This window comes from Ursus maritimus, unplaced genomic scaffold (genome assembly GCF_017311325.1).
Source record: "Ursus maritimus isolate PB19 unplaced genomic scaffold, ASM1731132v1 scaffold_17, whole genome shotgun sequence".
Lineage (NCBI taxonomy): Eukaryota > Metazoa > Chordata > Mammalia > Carnivora > Ursidae > Ursus > Ursus maritimus.
The window spans coordinates 39,136,372-39,158,954 of NW_024424119.1; the positions used below are offsets into that span (position 1 = coordinate 39,136,372).

Genomic DNA, 22,583 nt, shown 5'->3' on the forward strand with positions numbered 1-22,583 from the left:
GGGGGGGGGCGTTGGGGGGAGGGAGAGAGAATCTTAAGCAGGCTCCATGCTCAGCCCCATTCAGGGCTCAATCTCACAACCCGAGATCATGACCTGAGGCAAAATCAAGAGTCGGATGCTTAACCGGCTGAGCCATTTAGGCACCCCTTATTTTAATTTTTCAGAGATAGAGAGAAAGAGAGAGAGTGCGTGCGTGTGCTTGCGAGGGGGCAGGAGGGAGAGAGAGAATCCTAAGCAGGTTGCATACTCAGCGCAGGCTCGATCCCACGACCCTGAGATCATGACCTCTGTGCCGAAATCAAGAGTCCAGTGCTTAACCACCTGCGCCTCCCTGGTGCTCTAAAATGTAAATTTTAGATCGCGGTTTTACCCCTGTCCAACCTCTAGATGAACTTGCTAGATGACTATTTTCCAAACTATCTCTGGCAGAGGATCAGCTCTTTAAAAGTTTTCCAGTCTGGCAGGGACGGATACTTTGGTAAACTACAATAAAAATAAATACTCATCACGTGCTTGGATGGCATGGAAATGTCAAATTGCTGTAAGTGTTTCTAAATGCTTTCTCTCCATTTCTTCTCATCGCATGCAGACCAGTAAAAAAGCGACTTAGGCACTAACCACATTGAGCAGCACTCCTGGAAATGGTGCCCCGTTATTTTCCGGCGTTTGGGAGCTGTAGATTGGATATTGATACCAATCTTGTTCTTTAAAACATCTCTTACTGGTTTAAATTTTTTCCATTGTAGGTAACCCGTTTTCTTTCAGCAAAGTGTTTTGTGGCCGTGTCTGACACGCGAGATGTTCTCCGTGGCCTTCCCTGCCTGCAGTTCGCTGAGCGCGAGCCCAGGGCTGACTGCGCGGTGTTAGTGCTGTACTTTCAGGAGTCAGTCATGGATGAACAGTGTATTTCATCAGGTCAAAGATGCATTGATGCCAGTGTTTTTTTGATCTTCTAGAAGGTTTCATTGGTTGGTTTTCAGGCTACTAATTTAGGACTGCCATCTGGCTGCGACCAATTGTTAAGATGCCATCGATTTGAGGGATGTTAAACTGTGGAAGAACGCGTGTCTTAAAATATCTTGCGCATGGTCTCGTGATTGTTCTAACCTCTAATTACTGTTGAGTGCTTGGAGACTTGCTCATGAGGAGGAGGAAAGACTTCGGTGACTTCCTTCAGAAACACCACCACTCTGCTGAAAGGCATCTCTCCTCTTGTTGTCACACCACACACGTTAACTGTGGCAGATTCTCTCATTTGGCATGGCTTCCGCTCCTCAGGAGTCCTGTGCTCGAGTGCCCTAGGATTGCACCAGCACTGAGAACCTAGGCCAGCTTCTCTGTGTATTGGTGGCACTGGTATATCTTCCAATGTTGTCATAGACATTTTTCTCATCATTGAGATTTTTTTTTTCTTACTTTCAAATTCCCTCTGTTCCACGCCTGCCTGCCCTTCTCATCTTGTGAATGTCGGGAGTTCTGCTAGTTTTCCCATTTTCTTGCTTGCCATGCCGGTAGCATAGTACTTCTTTCAGTCCGGTGTTGTGTGGACTGCTTGTTACAGAAATTTCCCAGATTTTTCTGGTTACATTTCTCTTTCTGGGGGAAGATAGGGATCCCCCCCCCACTGTTGTTACAGTTCTTGGTCCACGTTGATGGCAGTTTGGGAGGAAGGGCAGTTCATATGTGGGCTAACACTGTAATTCATTTCTTCACCATGTATTTATCGAATGCCTGCTCTCTGCTGGGCATAGTTCTCTAAGCACTGAGAGGACAGCCGTAAACAACAGTCTTAGGCTCCAGCCCTCACCAGAACATTCATTCTGCTTAGTTCTGGTTTTCCTAAACTGGACGCTTATCTGGTTACTTTTCTTCATTTTCAGATCGCTTTTTAAAACTTAGAATTTAGTAATTTCTTGATAGCTTAACACATACTTTATACAGATTTGGCACTAATGTGTTTTCCAGAAATAATGTATATATCATTTGCTTTTTAGCCGATTACACCTTAACAAGAAGGCGACGGACAAACAGCCATATAGCAAGCTCCCAGGCGTGTCTCTTCTGAAGCCCCTGAAAGGAGTAGACCCTAACCTAATCAACAACTTGGAGACATTCTTCGAATTGGATTACCCCAAAGTAGGTACAGCCTGGTACTCCTTAGGGATGGGTGAGACGTTTTTCCCTTTTCTCTCATGGTAAACACTTAAAAAGGCATTTCGACTGTAAAAGGTGGCAGAATTAAGAATGCATGATGCCGTCGGCCTCGTACAATTGATGCCGTAATAGCAGCAGTCACCGGACAGAAATGGGGCTAAGGAAGGGCTGCAGATTCCTTTTGTAACCTTGTGACCACCTGCCTGTCCATCTGAATTAGAAATCCCGGAGTTGAGCTCCTGGAGCTCAGACATTGTTAGGTGCCTGATAGTTTGACACAAAAATCTTGTTCCATGAGGGTCGTATGTGAACGACCGGAGGAAGAGTCAGTGGGAGAAAAAGCAGTGTCTCGTGGTCTGAAATGAGATTCAGGAGAGCTAGAAGTAAACGTAAATTCCCTCGAGACTCTGTCTTTTGAGCCAAAAATAGGTTATAATTAGCCGTAAGATGGGGCTTCCTCCTACCTAATTTCTAATTTCCTTGTCTTTCTGGGTTTTAATGCCTAATTGTATTGTAGGTCTGTGAACTCAACGTACTCCTTCATTGGCAAATTCCCGGTTTTCTTAAGATGACAGTATTCTTTTTATCTCTTCCCTTTAGTATTCCACCTGTAGTTTCTTGGGAGAACTTACTCTTTCTGGATTTATGTATCTAGCTTTATTGCAGTCTTTTAAGTTGCCTCTTTGAAACTGTTTTTGAATGTATCTTTACATTTCTACCTGCTTGATTTTTCAGTCCATTTGAATTTTCCTCCAAGATCCCTCTTCTGTTGTGCCAGTTTTGACCTTGACTGTCCCAGTTGTCCATAGTTTTTGCCACTTGGAGACTCTTCCCCTCCTATTTCTTTAGGTCAGTGTATCCCAAGTTGTGAGAAAGAAGATAATACACACACCACACTTCTCATTTTCACACTCTTATTTCTTTTAGCCCTTATTTTTCTCGGTAGCATTAATGAAATGAATAGAGAAGACACAGTTTGATAGCCTTAATACAGCTCTTATTAAGTATGTAGACATGAGTATAATTCGGTTATTTTTTAGTGTTGTTTTTGTATTAGTGCCTTTAAAGTTTGGAAGTCTAGGTATTTGAAGCTAATTTGAAGCAAAACAATTATGTGTTTTTCTTCTATTTTCTGTGTGTGTGTGTGTGTGTGTGTGTGTGTGTGTATTAATTTTGGAGATCTGAATCATGCATGCAGTAACCATCCAATAAATTGAATATGTAATTTTGTAAAAATAAGAAGATATATACTTGATCTTTTTCAAACTAAAAGTGCAAAAAGTGTCCTTTTGTAATTTAGAAAGGATGATACAATAAAATCAATTGTAAAATAAGCTTTGCAATAAGAAAAATGGGAGGTTTTCAATCCCCACATTATGTAAGGAAATGCAAAGAGAATTAATTTTTTTAATGAAAAATACTTTTATTATTATTAAATCTCAGAATAGCTTAGAATCAGGCATTTATCCTTGTGAAACTTAATGTCACATTTCAATTGTTTAATTATCATCCTACCCTTTCCCCATTCACCCACTCTCAGAACTTAGTTATGGAACTTTTATTTTGGGTCCTTGGGAGATGATAGTCATGGAATCGAATTGGTTGCCGAAGTTAGTGTGGGTTTTCGTTGTAGAAAGTGTTTCTAAAAATAAGCCAGGAACATATGTATCCATTAATCCTGAACATTTGGGTAAGTCAGTAATTGATTTCTTCTGAATGAAGATTTTTTTTGTTATAATTTGAGATTATCTCAAGAGCTCTAGTTTTCGCTTCTTTTTCCACTTAACGCCATTGAGGTATTTAAATTGGTTGCGGAGAAAGCTGTTTGATACTTATTATAAAAATGAGGAACCGCATGTGTAAGAGATTGTTTTTATTCTTTTTTCAAAACTTTAGAAAAGTAGTTTGTTAGCTGTGTAAATAGAAAATACAGAAAGCGGAGAGAAAGAGCCAAGGACCTGTAATCTAAAGGAAAACTTGGACCTCATGGCATTTTATTGGCTTTTTAAAAGATCAAGTCCAGTGGCAAATGTTCCACGAGAAACTGAAGTTAAACCACTGAAATCGCACAAATTTGAGTGTGGACAAGTCGCTCGTGTCACCCAGGAGGCACGTAGTCCTGAAACGAGCACTTGTGTGACTGCCAGGCCCAGCAAGCTTGACTGTTGGCATTTTGTGGACTGTGAACATTGTTTTCCGGAAGGATGTCCGGTTTCACTCTGGACATAAGTTTTTCCTCCTGATTTGATTCGGAACATTATAGGCCATTCTGGAAAAAGAACATGTTGAAGTTCAGAAATTTTATTTAATTTTGGACGAGTGCAAGACAATTTACTGCTGGTACTTGTTCTGAATTTCTGGGTTTAAGTTTTGGTGAGAATCGTTACTATACTAATTGCCCTGAAAGATTTCTGTACTCTTCGTATCTTGTCAATCCACTTAACTTGGGTGTTTGTTTTTTTTTAAGATTTTATTTATTTGAGAGAGAGAACACATGGGAGTGGGGGGGGGGAGCAGGAACAGAGGGAGAGGAAGTCTTAAGCAGACTCTGCACTGAGCTCGAAGCCTGACTTGGGGCCCCATCCCAGGACCCCGAGATCACGACTGGAGCCGAAACCAAGTGTTGGGACACTTAACTGTCTCTGTCACTCAGGAGCCCCAGTCCACTTACTTTGATGTTTATTCCTTGGGGGGAAAAACAAAAGAATGGAAAGGCCGTACAATTCATTTTTCACAAAATTGAGCAGTCAGCTTGGCGTCAGCATAGATGGCATTTTAGGGAGAGATTTAGCCGTACGGGGAAGATGCAGCAATCTGTCTCAGATGGCTTGACAGCTTTATGTTAGTAAATTCTGGCCACATGAAGTGTTTTTAAATTAAATGATCAGAGTTCATACCAGAGTGAGGCTATGGTAATAGTGGTGGTTTTTGCCTTTTTTGCAATTACAGAATTGGTTTAAAATGTTACAAACCCGGTGCCATGTTTGGACTCTTTCTTGTTCGTGGTATAGTTATCCTTAACAGGAATTGTTTTCTTACTGAATGGTCTTCTAAACAAAGAATTAGAAAAGACAGAAAATCGAATCCATTATCAAAAGACCAAGCACAGCATATGTGGTAAAACTAGTAAATCTGCAGGATAGGAATTTGCCAAGTAAATTTGGAAAACTGTATAGACGATTTCTTGAAAATGGAGAAGTATATAATATTAACTTGTCCAGACTTGGAATTCAGAGCTGTGGTCTACGAAACTTCTCCTTCCTGGCATCTGTCTTTCACTCAAAAAGTTATCCTAAGGACCAATGGATTAAATTAATAAGTGTATTAATCACTCCATGCCAGAGAATGTTCTAGGTATTTGGGGTCTAAATCTGTTCCATCATAGAAAATTCATATTCTGCTGTCATCCAAATACCATCATAAAATTTTTCTGTAAAAATGACGTGTAGTTATTTATAGAACAATTCAAGATATTCCTACTTGATATGCAATATAATTGATCAATATCATTAAAACAGTTTTCTATTTTAAGAGGATGTTTTATCTTCTTTGCTTTCATACAAAGTTTATATTCCTAATGTCTACAGGGCTGAATCAGTGAGGTTTTCTAATGTTATTTATATACCTAAATCTAATATTATATATGCATCTAAATTTATTCGTAAAAGCTGAAAAGTAGCATTCTTAAATATCAGACGGCTGAATCCCAGTTTGTGGATTTCCTACACCTCTCTCGTACTTAGCCTTTTAGTCATTGCTCTGTTTGAAAAGGAGAAGGGAAAATTAGCCAGTTTAGCTATTTTGCATAGTAACCTTAGTAAAGAATTGTCAGACACAAACCTCATCTAAACTACTCTGGGGTTTATCTGTAGACTTTATGTATTCGTACTATGCTGATTTATAATGGAATTCACTATATCTTATAGCCCTTTTGGATCTATAAAGTAAATGTTTTCTTGAAATATTTTTGAAGTGTAATAGTTTTAATAAACACTATGTTTTTGAACATACATACTTATGCCCGATCCTTTAGATAATATAAAAATATCCAGGGGCCCCTGGGCGGCTCAGTCAGTTAAGCCTCCGCCTCTTGATTTCCACTCATGTCATGATCTCAGGGTCGTGAGATCGAGCCCACATCAGGCTCTGCGTGGAGGGGGGAGGGTCAGCTTGTCCCTCTCCTTCTGTTTCCCCCCCACACTCAGGCACTCTCTCTCTGTCTAAATAATTGAATAAACACAGTCTTTAAAAAAATTTCAGAAATTTTTTTTGTATTAGCTAAGAAAGCCTTTAACCAATTTGATATGTTGTGTTTTACCAGTTGCCGGGTAGTTGGAGTGACTTAACTATTCCAATACAGAGATTCCTAGCAAATAAAATGATCAAACTGAAGACACAGGTGCTCATCATAGCTGAAAAGTGAGCTCCTGGCTAAGATCTGATACTTCAGAAAATACTTGCAATGCTTACCTCCTGTTCGGTATGGTTTTCAATATCAGAAACAAGCAAAAGTTACGTGTTTTTAATAAGAGTCTGAATGTTTTTTAGACAATGCGAATGAGTTTTATTTGCACTCTGGCTAATCAGGAGGTTTTTTATTTTCGTTTGAAATTAAGTTTAAGAAGTATAATCAATAAAAATTAAAACTTTTTTTAAAAGATTTATTTATCTATTTTAGAGAGCGCAAGCCCCCCCCCCCTTGCAGAGGGGAGAGAGGGAGAGAGAGAGAATCTCAAGTGGACTCCCCGCTGAGCAGGGAGCCCCACGTTGAACTCCGGCTCTCGGGACCCTGAGATCATGGCCTGAGCCGAAATCAAGAGTTGAACACTTAACTGACTGAGCTCCCAGGCACCCCTAAAATAAAAACTTTAAATCTTCCATTTGAAGGAAGGTAAACTCTGCCTCCTTTGAAATCATTCCTAGAACTATATTTTGCAAGGTTTTCTCTTGCTAGGGAAAAAAGCTAAGACTGACTTCTTGATTATATTTTATGGAATTATATCACTTATGAACATTTCCTTTCACTGCATTCGCTCATACCTGCAAAACAGCATAAATTATAAAAGCATTAAAGTAACTATGTAGTGTTTAGACGAACAAGGAATTCTTTACCACAAGCCTGGCTGAACAACTTGCTCTAGGAGGGAAGCCAATTGTTACTTTTACCCTTTGGAAGGTCATTTAATCTTTCTGATCTTCATTGTTAAAATCAATGCCTTTTGGCTGGTTCAACCAAACATTGTTTTGAGAGTCAGGTTGGGAGGATGACTGATGCTTTATAGGATTTAAGAGTCAACTCTTTGGGAAATTCAAGGGCGCGGGCGGAAATGGTGTCCTTCCCATTCTCAGATTTTTATCTGGTCCCTGGAGACTAGGTAGTTGTAGAGTTGGTTTCGATATCTCCCGAGTGACACTTTTGGGCAGTCATCATTGAAGAAGAGAGTTGATAGAATGTATAGTAGTAGGTAGAAAGTATGAGGGAAGTATACATTGTTTTCCCTTCTACTTAATTATTGAGAGAACATTTTTTTTTCCACTTAATCGCATTACCTTCTTCTTTGACCTTAGTCTTGGCCCTTTTCCTACTCAACCATTAATTTCCATAATGCCAGTTTTTGCTGAGTTTCCCCTTTACCTGAGCCTAGTCCCTGTATGTTAGACACTTAAACAGTTATGTCCTTAGCTCTTTTTATTTTTTAGGACCCATGGATTTGTTATTTTTTCGTGAACATAATTAACCTCCCTCCTTTGCTTAAAAATGCCCACCCCATTTTAGAAAGAGGATTGGTAGGAAATTTGTCACGGAGTCAGCATGAATTTAGCGGCACTTCTGAAAAAAAAAATTACTACTTAGAATACTTCCCCCATAAAATATTAAAGTAGCATCTTTGTATGTGAAAGCACATACTTTTTAAAAATTTTGTAATTTACTAAATGGTAACTTAAAGTTTAGCTCAAGATTTTATAAAACTGGTTACATGTCTGAATCACCCCCAGAGTTCTAATTCAAACGTTTAAGAGTGGGGCCCAGTATTCTCTTCTTTAAATAAATATCCAGGGTAACAGGCACAGCCAGTCAAGTGCAAAGAAATGACTCCCTAATCTACTGAGCAGAATAGAACCCTGGGTATTTTCATTTTTCAGAAGGCTAACCATGCTTCTCAGAATGATAGATTTTCAGTCAAATTCTGTTTTATTTCAAAAAATTATTATACAGCCAAAATCTAATCTCACTTTGTCCTTTTCATGTGAAGAGTTTGGGAAAGCCCTTTAAATTGATCATAATGGAAGTTGATATGTAATTTATAGCACCTTCACGAAATACTAAATTCAGAGACCCAGCTTCTGGAGAACAGAGGGGGTGTTTATTCTGCTTGCTTTCTATGTTGCTTTTACACTGCTGGGCACCCTGTGAGTATTCGGTAAAGCGTCAGTGATGAAGGCCGAGGAGAAGCCCGAGATCCAGTTTAATTACCAGGTCATGCCTGTCTGGGAATGGCAGGACTTCAGCTGTGAGAGCTGCCAGTCTCTTCATTATCTCTTTTGCTTGCGAATAGGCCCCTGTTCTGGGAGAAGCTGCCCTCGATTAAAGCAACACTTGATACCATAAGTGTTTGCATCCCTCATGAGTACTCTCTTAACTTTTAAGCTGTGTGTGTACAATTGCTTGTTTTTCTTAACGCCTTTTTATCAGTCAGTAAATACTAATAATGTGCTTATTTTTGTAAGAGATTAATTTACATAAAATGTGTTCTTTGACTAGTATGAAGTCCTCCTTTGTGTACAAGATCATGATGATCCAGCCATTGATGTGTGTAAGAAGCTTCTTGGAAAATACCCAAATGTTGATGCTAGATTGTTTATTGGTAGGTAACAGATTAATTCTGCCATAACCCTTTTGCTTTAATAATATTAAGTATCAGTAATCTTTGTATTAAAGTAGAGTGAAGTTATTAGCATGTTTGCTTTATGCATGTTGGAGTAGTGATAGGATATGTTTTAGCCTTTTGAGAAAACTTAAGTTCTAAAAACACAGGTTTTTTTTCATATCTGGGATTAACAAAATAACAACCACCACCAAAAAACCCTATTCCTCCCCCCCTTACCCTGTTAACGGTTTTCTGTCAGACATGAGAATCTGTTATTCTTGTTTCTTTAATATTTTCACTCTGTGGGCTTTCCTCTGTGTCATTCACTGTCACTGGGAGTGAGCGATAGAATTTACTTTTTTGATAATGCAAAAAAAATATTTAAAAAAAAAAATTTTTTTTAAAAGCCTATAGGCGTATTCTCAAGACTTGTAGAGAGATATTTGCCATTAAACTTTGATTCGTACTTAACTACTGATGCATTAACTTAAGAATTAAAAAACTGAAACTAATACATTTTCAAAGAAATTAATTCTCTTTGAGAATGAACAGTTTCTTTCTAAATACATTATGAATAATGAGGAATGTAAAGCATAATGTTAAAGTATGTTTGTTTAAATTATTATGTATGAAAGTACTTTTCACTTCTCTACCCTATATTTGTATTATAGAAAATATTTTCAAGGTTGCATAAATCTTTCATTGTTGCCTTTACATTTTTAGGTGGCAAAAAAGTTGGCATTAATCCTAAAATTAATAATTTAATGCCAGGCTATGAAGTTGCAAAGTATGATCTGATATGGATTTGTGATAGTGGAATAAGAGGTGAGCTTCTCTTTATTTTATTTATTTCACAAAACTATTCATTTGATAAAATGCCAAAAGCAGTCTGAAAATATATTAATCCTTTTTGTCTGCCTCACAAAGTAATTTATTTCATCTTATTTCATGGTAAAATGTCAAGTTATTACTTACTAAGATTTGGAATTTTTTATTGCTAACCTAGAATGTTAACATGTATGAAAACATTTTTGCTTTGAAAAAAAAATTCCAGCTATTAAAAAAAAAATAGTCACGGTCCATTTTACAGCCCCTTATACCAGATTTTTCATAGTTGTAAATTTTCCCTTGTTCCTGTAACCCTTATCTTTTACTGTAATCTGTTCGTGGCACCAATAATATACTATCTCGCACAAAGGGACAAAAATTAATAGGTGAATATATTAGAAAATACATACGTGGCTTATTTTAGTAGGAAGGTGTTGATATACTGAAATTATAATTTGCATTTTTGCATTGTTAAATATTTATATTCTGATTACCACAAGTTTCCCGACCTCGGCATTTGGGGCTGGATAACTCTTTGTGGTTGAGGCTGCCCTGTGGGCTGGTTAGCGAGCATCCCGGGCCCATACACACTCAATGCCAGTAGCGCCCCTTTCTCGGTTGTGACAACCAAAAACTGTCTCCAGACATAGCTGAATGTCCCCTGCGGGGCCGCGGTTGAGAACCACTGCGCTGTGATACGTGTATTTGAGGTGCAAATACACTTTTATAGGGTAAATTTCATTCGTAAAGACTTGAAGGAAATAAAAATATAAAGTTATGTAAAAAGATACGAGATGGTTGCTATTTGAAAAGGGGACAATGATTTAAATTTTTTTTATTAGCTTAAAATGCAGATTTAAAAATTAATTGAAGTGTGGCATGCATTCAGGATCATTACAGATCTCTCAGTTCATGGTCAGAGATTCTGTTCATTCTTCATGTTTGCTATCTTAAATTATTTTTTATCATATACTACGTTTTCATAACATCTGTACACATTTCTGTCAAGTATCATCTCATTCAGTTCCCATTAGCAGTTTATGAGATGGGATATCTCATACCCTCTAAGAAGTGGAGCTCATTTCCTGTGGTAGAGAATGCAGGAACCAGCATAAGGACTGAGGTCCTTTGACCTCTGCTCCTCTACCTTTTCTGTTAGGACACATTGTCTCTAGTCTGGTTTGGAGGTTTTGAAATAGGGGGAGAAACATTTTCAAGGTATATCCTGTCTGTGGTGCATATTAGGTATATATTAGCCTGAAAATGTATTGTGTACATTAGCTTACCATATATTATGCCTTTTTTGAGATTTTGTATTCTACTTAGAAAAGTGATTGAGAATGATTCTATTAGATTCAAATGCAAAAAAATAATTTAATAATAGCTCACAAAATGTATTTCACATTAGTGGGCATTTTACTAAAAAGAATTTTTTCCTCTCTCTCTCCCTTGCCACCTTTTTGTCTTTTTTATTGTAGTAATTCCAGACACACTCACTGACATGGTTAACCAAATGACAGAGAAAGTAGGCCTGGTTCATGGTCTGCCTTATGTAGCAGACAGACAGGGCTTTGCCGCCACCTTAGAACAGGTAAGTATGGTGGTCATACGTAACGTTCTTATTGTCACATCCCTCATCTGCCAGAAACCTGAGACTAGTTTAAGTCTGAGAGTTGGGATGAGGTACCCGAAGTTAACTGTAATTAAACCTGTTTTAACCTGCTAGGTACTGGCATCCTCAAGATGGAGAGTAGTTGTGTTATTAGTGAAGACATTTTTGGGCCCCTGGAATCACTCACAGCTGAGGTTACTGCCTTCCGGCAGGGAATGGGTCTCATTCACCCCAACATCGTGGGGTCTCATTACCAGCTGAACACAATATATTCCCTCGCCTTAGGGCCCTCACTCTCAGTTCTAGAGTGTGCTTCTAGACTACTGACTTACATAAAAGCACATGGCATATAGTTCTTTCAGAGATCCAATCTGAAAAGAATCTTTTTTAAATATCACAGAGTCTTTTAGTTTTTAAAGGTTTTATTTATTTATTTGTCAGAGCAGAAGCAGGGGGAACAGCAGGCAGAGGGAGAAGCAGGCTCCCCGATGTGGGACTCGATCCCAGGACCCTGGGATCATGACCTGAGCCAAAGGTAGATACTCAACCGACTAAGCCACCCAGGTGTCCCCAGAGTATTTTAAATATACAAAAAGGGGAAAATTATTCATACAAGTCATTATAAAATCCATTTGATTTCCTATTTTTTTAAAAGATTTTTTTTTTTTTAACCAGCATGCTGCAGCTTGGTGGGGGGGTGCAGAGGGAGAGAAAGTGAAGCAGACTCCCCACTGAACAGGAAATCCTGGCGTTGGAGGGGGGGCTCGATCCCAGGACCCTGAGATCGTGATCTGAACCAAAGACAGGTGCTTAGCCGACTGAGCCACCCAGGCGCCCCTATTTGATTTCCTTTTAAAACAGATCTCTAAAAGTTACCTGAGAAACTTATTTTTTTTCCTCTTCATCCTATAACAGAAATGTAAACTGTAGGTTGTGGGAAAATATAAGTAGCAAAAACTAAAAAACAACCCATAACCTACCAATTAGAGGAAGTTTCCATTTTTTTTTCTATGTGCCTTTTTAAAAACAAGTTGAGATGGTACTCTAAGAACACTTTGCATCTGACTTTTGCACTTCGTTAGCTTTTCTCCATGTCATTAATAACTTCTTATAAAACAGTCTATCGTACGTATGTTCTATATCTGACTGCACCATTCCTGTGCTGTTACACATTTAGGAAGAAAAACTTGCCTCACTGTCATCAGGGAGGGATACATGGTTGTAGTCTTTTAAACATATCAACTTGCTTTTAAGCGTATCTGCACTTATATTATTTTGAATTGCAGTCTTGTGATTACCACAGATCTGAGGGGGTAAAGGTACATTGTGAGTGGAATTTAACCTTTGGCAATTTGAGCCATGAGCTCTTAATACTGCCTACGAATATATTTGTCCTATTGCAAGAAATTGTTAAGTCTTTAAATACCAGATTTTTGTTTAGTAAGAGAAACTCTGAGTAGCTAACTACTTTCAAAAAAATACTTTTTATTCTTATTGCCACATTGTATTTTTGCTTTAGAAATATCCAAGTTGGTGTATATGGCAGTGGTAAACATCTCCCAGATTACGGTCAGTCCCTTAGGTTAAATTTAATCTTGAAAGGCCCCTTTTGCCGTACTTAGATTAAGTGGAAACAGAGGGATTGTTCCAGTCTGTAAAGAAATCCTGGGAGCCGTTGACGTAGTCCCTATTTCCACCTCATTCTTAAAACCCCCACTTAATAACTGCTAAAGGAAATAAGATGTGAGCTTCTGGTCTTAGATATTTGGTTCAGTTCAGTCCTATAAGCACCAGAGCTTCATTGCAGTCTGGACATAGGGTAGATACCAAGAATCATCTTCTTCATCACCCCTGATAATTCTCTTGTTCCACACTGTGCGTGTAACTGCTGCCATTGAGAAAAATCACCGTTCTCCTTTCAAGCTAATTAGAAAAGGCAGCATATCTCAGATGTAAATACTAGGGTTTTATGTCTAATAATTAGGGTGATGACCAGTTTGTTCTGCCGCTAATTTAGCAACTTGCGTAGTTCGTGACGTCAAAGCATATCTAGGGAAAGGGGGAGTAAAATGGGAGACAGAATTTTAGTATCTACCCTGGTGAAAAAATACATTGAAAAATAGCATTGGGGAAATCGGGAAAAAGCTCCGTGACTCGGGCAGGAGGCAGCCAGCTGTGAAGGGAATTAAAATAGGATTGTCCTGTAGGTTGATACACCTGTAGGTGGTGTAGGGGTGTGTGTGTGTGGGGGGGAGAGTACACACATATATTCACATACATACACCTGTATGTGTAGGGGTGTGTGTGTGTGTAGTTACACAAACATTTGAAAGTAGGCTGTATAAAATATTTGTTAATATTTCACATGTCAGTGAGAGATATTTTTATCTGACTTATTTTATATCCCAGTTAAGTTTTATTTGGATAAATCTTTGAATCTTGCAGCTTTACAGAACACAATATTTATATTTGAGAATAGAATACACTTTTTTTTACCCAGAAGTATTATTTTTCTTTGTAATGGTGGTAACAAGAATAGTCAATCTAGGGGCGTGTGGGTGGCACAGTTGGTTGAACGTGTGACCCTTGGTGTTGGGTCAGGTCATGATCTCATGGTCGTGGGATCGAGCGCCACATCGGGCTCCTTGCTCAGTGCAAAGTCCGCTTGAGATTCTCTCCCCCTCTGCCCCTGCTCCCTGCGCATGTGCTCTCTCTCTCTCGTGCTCGCTCTCACTCTAAAATAAACAAGTAAATCTTAAGAAAAAGAAAAAGAATAGTCAATCAAATAAGAAATTACTGATTACCCGCTATATGTAAACACTATTTTATAATAACTTTTATTGAGGTAGTTTATGTAAGAATAATAAGATACTTAGTCTTACTTAAAGGAAGTTCATTAGGGAAAGAATGTTTATAAATACCATACTTTTAACATAACATTCTAATTACACATATGTGTTTTTGCTTTTGTTTGGCAGGTGTATTTTGGAACTTCTCATCCAAGGTCGTATATCTCTGCCAATGTAACTGGCTTCAAGTGTGTGACGGGAATGTCTTGTTTAATGAGAAAGGATGTGTTAGATCAAGCAGGAGGGCTTATAGCTTTTGCTCAGTACATTGCTGAAGATTACTTTATGGCCAAAGCCATAGCTGACAGGTGAGCAAACAAAACTACATCAGGCTATAGTGTTTTTAGTACCTGACTTCTGTTGGTTTATTGTATTTGTTAAACCCACTGGTTAAGGGGCTATTTTATTTCTTGCTAGTGAGTACAGAATAGGTGAATATTTTTAGAAAGTAATTCCTATTTTTCATAGATATGAAAGAATTAAGTGAAGAAAATAAGTGTTCTCTTTTACATTCTTTAATGTGGTTTGACATTAAAAGGAAGCTTCTCTGTGATTATAAATTTACATTATTATAGACGTAAATTTCTATGTGTTTTAGAAGGATTAAAAATATTAGTGCAGTCATAAGCCAGCAGGTAAAAATTTAAAGAATATGATTTCACATTTTGGAATTTCTCAGATTATTTGATGCTTTGCTGAAAGCCACCTAACAATTCACAGAATGACATACGGCATTTCTCTATCGCAAAGTGCTTGTTTGCTTTTAAAGGGGTTCATTGCCTTGTGTGATAATTTACTAGAGATAGGATTTTAAAAATGGAGGTATGCTTTTAAAATTCTTTCATGATGGTATTCATGTGGCTCATAGTTTCATAGTGTTTCCCGAGAAATACATAATGCTACTTTTTATTTGCGTTTCTTGAATATCCACAACGTGGATAGCTTGTTGATACCACATATCTCCCCTCCCCCCATTTGAGTTGGTGGTTTTTTTGGTTTTGGTTTTATTTAGTAGTGATCAGGGACTAAATTATGAAATACAGAACCCACACCCTTTAGTACTTTCAGAATGTCTGTATTTTAAGTTTCTTAAACTGTAAACGGAGGGGTTGGAGTTCCTTCCAGGCGTAGATGGTACTGTCCGTGGGCCTGTGTCTTTGCTAAAACATCCGTAAGTATGGTAAACCGCAGGTCGTGTGCTAATCCCGAGAACCAGGCTCCCCGTGAACACCAGCGGTTGTGTCCTCGATAGTGATGCCTAGCTGCGTAATCAGCCGTGCCTGCATGTGTTCATCATTTTATAATTGTCTTCATTTTCAGAGGTTGGAGGTTTGCGATGTCCACTCAGGTTGCAATGCAAAACTCTGGCTCTTACTCGATTTCCCAGTTTCAGTCCAGGATGATCAGGTAAATCCGCCGGTCTTCTTCTTTTTATACTTCGTTAAAAAGGGTGGGGGAAGTAATTTTTACATGGTCTAACTTGGTATTTAAAATACCTAAAAGTCAAATTTTGCTTAGTTCCAGAAAAAAGCGTTTAGCATCTTTATTAAAATAAATTTAATGTCTAAATATTTCTTTGCTGTGTAACCCTGAAAACATTTAATAACGAGATGCTGGGGTGGGTGGGGCAGGGTAACTGGGTGACGGGCATTAAGAAGAGCACATGATGGAATGAGCGCTGGGTGTTGTATGCGACTGATGAATCAGTAAATTCTACCTCTGGAACCAGTAATACAGTATATGTTAACTAAATTGAATTTGAATAAAGAATTTTTAAAAAGAAATGTTGAGAATTTGATTCCTTTAGTATGCTGATCTCTATTTTTGATTTTCTGTATTTTGACTTTTATAATCTTTATTCATTAGAGTGTAGGCCATACAAATGAATTTATAGACTTTTTTCTTTGATATACTAAATAAAAATAGAGATTCATTAAATACTCTTTAAAGAGGAGGGCCTTTATGTAACCAGGGTAAAGAGCTGATCCTTTGGGGGAGAAATTGATTAGTCTTGTAACCAGGTTGTTGTTTAAAGAAAATCTTTTTTTTTATTTTTTTTTAGGTGGACCAAATTGCGAATTAACATGCTTCCTGCTACAATAATTTGTGAGCCAATTTCAGAGTGCTTTGTTGCCAGTTTAATTATTGGATGGGCAGCCCACCATGTATTCAGATGGGATATTATGGTATTTTTCATGTGTCATTGCCTGGCATGGTTTATATTTGACTACATTCAACTCAGGGGTGTCCAGGTATGTGGATAGGCATGAAAAGGTTGGCAGTCGTTTGGCAGAACTAAAACTATTTTAATTTAGAAAGGGTTGAAGAAATCTCTCTGAGCCATTCTTTACTTCCCATTGAAGGTTAATATTATGTTTAAACATGAGTTCCTTAGTAGAATACGGATGCAAAATTTAACTTGATTTTCACCTTTCAGTTGGCAGTTACATGACTTTTATTAAGGCTTCTCCCAAAAATCGAGTATTCAAACTGAGATATTCAGGTTAGCCATGATTTGAATGCATTTCCTACTCATCATTAACACTTTTTAACGGCTGTAGCATGGCAGTTAAATTATATAAAGAAGCAGGCTTGGTTTTTATATAGTTTATATATATTTGAAAGTGTGAAATTGAAGCATCTCATTTTTTTTTTAACTGTGTCTCATTCGACAGTCGGTAAATCAGTTCTGTTTTGTTTTGTTTTAAATCCCCAGGGTGGCACACTGTGTTTCTCAAAGCTTGATTATGCAGTAGCCTGGTTCATCCGTGAGTCCATGACAATATACATTTTTTTGTCGGCGTTGTGGGACCCTACCATAAGCTGGAGAACTGGTCGCTATAGATTGCGGTGTGGAGGCACGGCGGAGGAGATTCTAGATGTATAACCACAGCTTTGTGACTGTACAGAAAGGAAAGAAGAGAAGTATTATAAATTATGTTTCTATAAATACTTTTAAAAGATCTACCTTCAGTAGTTTTATCACATGTATGTTTGATATCTGTTCTTTAATTTATTTTGCATGGCACTTGCATCTGTGAAGAAAAAAAAAAAAAAAACAAAAACACATCTGTAGTCTTGGCCAAATGGTACACATTATTTTGTGGACGTAGTGAATCAAGAGAATTGGTTCTAGGAACCTGGGTTTGGTTTTTTGTTGTTGTTTGTTTATTTTTTAAAAATAAAATATATATATAAATATATGAACGCTCTGCAGCAAACACTATGACAGTATCCTTCAGTAGAGAAAGTTTCTTACTGTGAGTACACTCTTCCAGAACATTCATGGGGTGGCAGCAGCTTTGTGTTGGGGTTTAGGAAAGACTCGAAAGTAACCCCTTGACATGTCTAAAGGGAAAGGTATGAACGTGGTGAGCAGCCCACAGCGAGGTACTAACTAAGAAACTTTTTCATGCTCTATGCCTACCTCTTGTAGTTGTTGCAGAGCAAGTATAAATTGTAATAAGGTAGCTAGGCCTTGCGAAAACAAATGGGAAAACTTTAAAGATAATAATAATAAAAGAGCTGGAGTCTAGTATTTATATGAATCTGTGAGAGATATTTTTTTGGTCTCACTGCAATGAACCAAAAGTGGTTGAGTTTGGTTTTTAATTGTAGCCATGTATCGAAGGCATCCTTTTGACCAACTCGTGTTGGTTCTGTCTTGAACCATTGTTAATCACTGTGCTGGTAAACCTTTCCTTCCCTGCTCCTTACCCGACCCCACCCCATCTTTCCTGAACTTTTTTTCTTGGGGGGAGGGAGGGGGTTTGGGTGGTTTTGTTTTAGTGTGAGTGGATGTTTTGATAGTCGTGAGGAAAAATGCATTTCAGACACATTTCACACATGAGCTATTTTCTTACACAGTATGTCTTATTGTTAAAAAGAATGTAATTTCATGATACAGGTATTTAATATCTTTTTTAAGTAAATATTCTAGCCATCAAATAAATTGCAGTAGAGTATTAAGTGGGGACAGGATGAGTTTTACTCTTAAAATTAATCAGTATCAAACTAAGTCTACTGTGTGTGTGTGTTGTTTTTTTTTTAACTCTTACAGTTAGTCTGGTCTTATTTAAATTGGATTTTTGTACTCCAGTTTGTATGACAGAATGGACTGGACCAGCGCTAGTTGTAAATGCATGCTGCCTCTCACTCTTCTCTCCTCATCTTGCCGCCGAACTTGCTTGTCAGGTTGTGCTTAACTTGTGGTGAACTGGACTAGTTTTTGTTTTTTGTTTTTTTTTAAATAGGCAAAAATGTAAGGGACAGTGCATAAGCCTTTTTTTTTTTTTTTTTTTTTTTCCTTTCCTGTCATGGAATTTTTGCTTTTTTCCAGGAGATGATGGCATGTTGTCCACATGAACGCCTGCTGCAGGGCTGACGCTGGCAATATGGCAGCTTTAAATTCTAAGTTACTACAGTTTCCGTGTCAAAGCATAATGTGTAGCATATCAGCAATAATTACATATTTATAGAAAATGGACACATTTTCACTTCACTGAGCCAATTCATTTAATTGTCTAATGACTAACATAGTCGCAGTTGTAATATATCTATTAATGTGTATACACCGTGTATACACATTATGTATAAGCTTTTCTCTGGGCCAGACTGCTTCATTTAAAAAAAAAATATTTTTTTTTTTGTTTTTTTGCGCCTTATGACGAATTTGTTTGAAGGGCATTTTCTTCATGAACAAAGGCTTTGATGCATATTCCTTTCTATGTGAAATGGGTAGTATTGTTCCCTGAGGAAAGTTGCACAGTGAAAACCAGTCTAGTTGTGACCCACTTTGTGTTGTCTTTTTTAATCTCTATTACACAAGTTGAATTTTGCTGAATATGTTTGTAATTTGTTGGTTTGTTTAACGAAGTTTGGTTGATGCCATCTTTTGCACTGCGGAAGTGAAATCTTGCTTATTACTTAGCTTTTTGCTAATCTCAGTATGGGCAATGTAACAACAAATCCAAATGGCTGGACAGACTTCTTGTGTTTTGTAAATATAAAAAAATCACTGTTCTGTATGTGTGTTTTGTGTGGTAAAATGAAGCTTAAGTGAAGCTTCACTTAGAGTGATTCTTTGTTTAGCAAGTTTAGAGTGGTGATAATATGGTAAGAAATAATATAAATGTTGAAGAAAGCATCACAACAGAACTGTAGGAGTCCAAATTTAATAGACCATTTTAAAAAAAGTGTCTAGAATATACCACGTTTTATTATTTAAAATCATTGTATTAAGTTTTTTGTTCAAAATAAAAATTTAAATACAATCAAAACATTAACAATAATGTATTTTTGTTTACTGTCTTTCCTTTTCTTATTTTATATTTTTATAAAAACGTGTTCCACCATTCACATCAGAATTACTGGGAGAATTCTGTCAAGTGTTAAATTTGAAATCTTCCTTTTTACCTACACTACAGTCAGCCTCATGGCTTAACATTGGGCTTTTCTACCTTGTTGGCACCCGGAGAACTCTTTTTTAAAAAATACAGATGCCTGGGCCCTGCCCACAGAGATTCTGGTTCAGTTATTCTGGGGTGAGGCCTGAGCTCTGCTTGTTCTGAGCAGACAGACCTGAGAAACACTGGCCCGTAATCTCCTGGAGAAGAGACCCATTGGCCCCTTTGGCCCCCTCCCGCCTTGGCTCACAACCTGACTCAGCCTCTTAGATGGTACCACTCCAGTGGCTGGGAAAGGCCCAACCAAGGACAGGAAAGGAATGGCTCTGCTGCTGGAGACCTACATGGGAGACTGACTAAGCCGACCCACACACTGTCCGGGGCCAGGCTCCTCCCAAGCTGCAGGCATTTGCAGACTTATTTCACCATCAGCCTGTGAGGGAAGACTACTTTGAACTGGAGAGCAGATCCCAGGGGAGGAAGAGTCTAAAAGGAATTTGAAATGATGAAACTGTTTTGCCATAAAACAGCAGTGATGGTTGCACAACCTTATGAATATACAAAAAACAAATGAATTGTATACTTTAAAAGACAAATTTTATGGTCTGTTAATTATATCTGAATTTTTTGAAATAAATAAAGGAAATATGGAAACCACTGTTAATGTATTCTTTCCTTCCAGTCTTCTGACACCTGTTGCTGAGATGGATTCGAGAGAGCATGCAGAACTGGTCATGTCTGGCATCCTTGCTCAGTTTTGAAATCTTTCTAAAATGGACAGATGAAAATATTGTACCTCATTGTTTAAACATGGATTTTTTTTTTAAAGTAGGCTCCATGCCCAGTATGGTGCCTAACACAGGATTTGAACTCACAACACTGAGATCAAGACCTGAGCTGAGATCGAGTCAGACAACCCACTGAGCTACCCAGGCACCCCTCAAATATGGATTTTTTTTAATGACTGGCAGAATTATTTTTGTATGTATGATTTATAACCACTGGAATTTCTTCCGTTTCTTGATCTTACTTGAGGGTCTTAATGCTTATTGTGCATTCCATGTCTCTTTTCTTAACCGTAAGAAACAGTTTACATTACCAGACAGGACACTGTTAAAATCTTTGCATTTAGGATAATGTTTTCCCAAGGCAAGATGGGTTGGACATGGAAATAATTGATGAACTGTTTGTGCGACTAAGTGGCCCACACCAGTGTCCCGATCAAAGATAAGCCTTTCCAAATGTGGTTTCCCTGTCTTAGAACAGAACCATTTTCAGCTTTGAAGTAACAATATTTTCACAGTCTATATGCAGTCACATTTCTGACACAAAGCTTACTTGGCCTTTGGATACTGTTTTCTCAATACATTTCTGAACTTTATTTGCTAGTATTTAATGAAATATTTTCTAGGTTTTTCTGGATTATGCTAACTGCAAAGTCATTTGGGCTTCCCCCCCCCCACCTGTGCTCCAGAAATTATTTAGCCAGGAATGATCTATTCCTTGGAAGTTTGAAAGAATTTATCCATAATGCTTTAGGGGCCTGACACTTGAAAAACCTTCTCAGTTTATTTCATTGATAAGTAATCAGTTCATACTTTCTATGTCTTTTAAAGTCCATTTTCGTCATTTATACCATAGAGATGCACACAGCATTTTCATAATTCTCTTCAGTCTCACGCTGTCAGGCAGGAGGTTTGCAGCCCCTGTGTGCATTGAACTTGGACCTCTGGCCTGAGGGCAGGGTTGCAGGCAAGGCCTTCCCTCCCCAGGCCACCAGTATCCTCTTAGTGTAAAGAAAACCTGGCCCCATGACTCCTCCTCTTAGAACAGTTTAATGGCTCGATGTTCCCTTCAGGATAAAGCCCAAGGTTTACTCATGGCAGAAAGACCATTTTTGGTTACATTCTTGCCAGCACCTCCCCTCTTGCGTTTTGCCAAACCCACTCACATTAAACTCGCATTGTGAACTGACTGCAGTTTCCCCGACGTCGGCTCTTTCCTGCTCTGGGCCTTCACGCATGTTGCTTCCTCAAACTCCATTCCTCCAACCTCCACATTGCCCTTGGGACTCGACTCGGGTGCCAGGTCCTCCGTGACTTATCTGCACGGGTTGTGTACCCTGTGTCCGTCTGCACAGCCTCACCCTGCACTTCTGCTCTCGCACCTAATACTAGTTATTTTAATTGGTCCTAGAGTTGTTTGTGTTCATCATTAAATTGGAAATACCAAGGGCAGGGAGGGTCAGTAACGTACTTGACTTTGTGCCCCAAGCTCCTGGCTTAGGACCTGATACAAAGTCCACTTTCCTGAATGAACGAATGAATGAATGAACACAGATAAGCCTGACCGTGTCACTAATCTTAAACCTGTGGCTTATCACGTAACAGGAATGCCGTCTGTGGTGCCAGCCTGCTTGGGTCCGCTTTCCAGCATCGACCATTTGCTTCCTGCACACCACGTCTGTGCCTCGGTGGACACCAAAGTGATGTACTTCGCAGGGTCAGGGTGAGCATTAAAGGAAATACTGCGTTTGGAAAGCCACGTTCTCAGTAAAAGCTTGTGTGATAAGGATCTCGAGTCAGTGAAAACGAAAGCTTAGTTACACAGTCGACAAAGTAGCCGTTCTTCCTCCCAGGCTTGAGGAAAAGAACTGTTCACAATCTGATGGAGAGGGTTGCACTGTCTTTTGTAGGGCAACTGACCCCTCAGCCCTGGGTGGTTCAGAGCAAATATTCTAGCATTCTAGATGAAAATCAATCTGACTTGTTTAAACTATTCTAAATAGTGCTATTGTAGCCCATATAATACTGTTCAGAATGTCAGCGCCAACAGCCTGAGCCGCAAGGCCTGGCAGAAAATGCAA

General features: G+C 38.4%; 2 protein-coding genes across 5 annotated transcripts in view; one reads left to right on the forward strand and one right to left on the reverse strand.

The window, feature by feature from the left end:
* The window catches only part of UGCG (UDP-glucose ceramide glucosyltransferase), a 35,702-nt gene extending 15,328 nt beyond the window's left edge, over nt 1-20,374 (forward strand). Inside the window, exons 2-9 of the mRNA XM_040631717.1 lie at nt 1,995-2,136; nt 8,918-9,020; nt 9,747-9,848; nt 11,330-11,442; nt 14,442-14,620; nt 15,633-15,719; nt 16,375-16,564; nt 17,029-20,374. Coding sequence (XP_040487651.1) covers nt 1,995-2,136; nt 8,918-9,020; nt 9,747-9,848; nt 11,330-11,442; nt 14,442-14,620; nt 15,633-15,719; nt 16,375-16,564; nt 17,029-17,199 — 1,087 coding nt within the window. The 3' untranslated portion in view covers nt 17,200-20,374. The remainder of the gene's footprint in view (nt 1-1,994; nt 2,137-8,917; nt 9,021-9,746; nt 9,849-11,329; nt 11,443-14,441; nt 14,621-15,632; nt 15,720-16,374; nt 16,565-17,028) is intronic.
* Nucleotides 16,747-22,583, reverse strand: part of SUSD1 (sushi domain containing 1) — a 218,253-nt gene continuing 212,416 nt past the window's right edge. For all 4 annotated transcript variants that reach the window (XR_005835227.1, XM_040631715.1, XM_040631710.1 and 1 more), the window contains one exon: nt 16,747-17,213. Coding sequence is in view for 1 of the 4 variants with exons in the window: in XM_040631715.1 (XP_040487649.1) it covers nt 17,188-17,213 (26 nt within the window). In the remaining 3 variants the exon portion in view is untranslated. The remainder of the gene's footprint in view (nt 17,214-22,583) is intronic.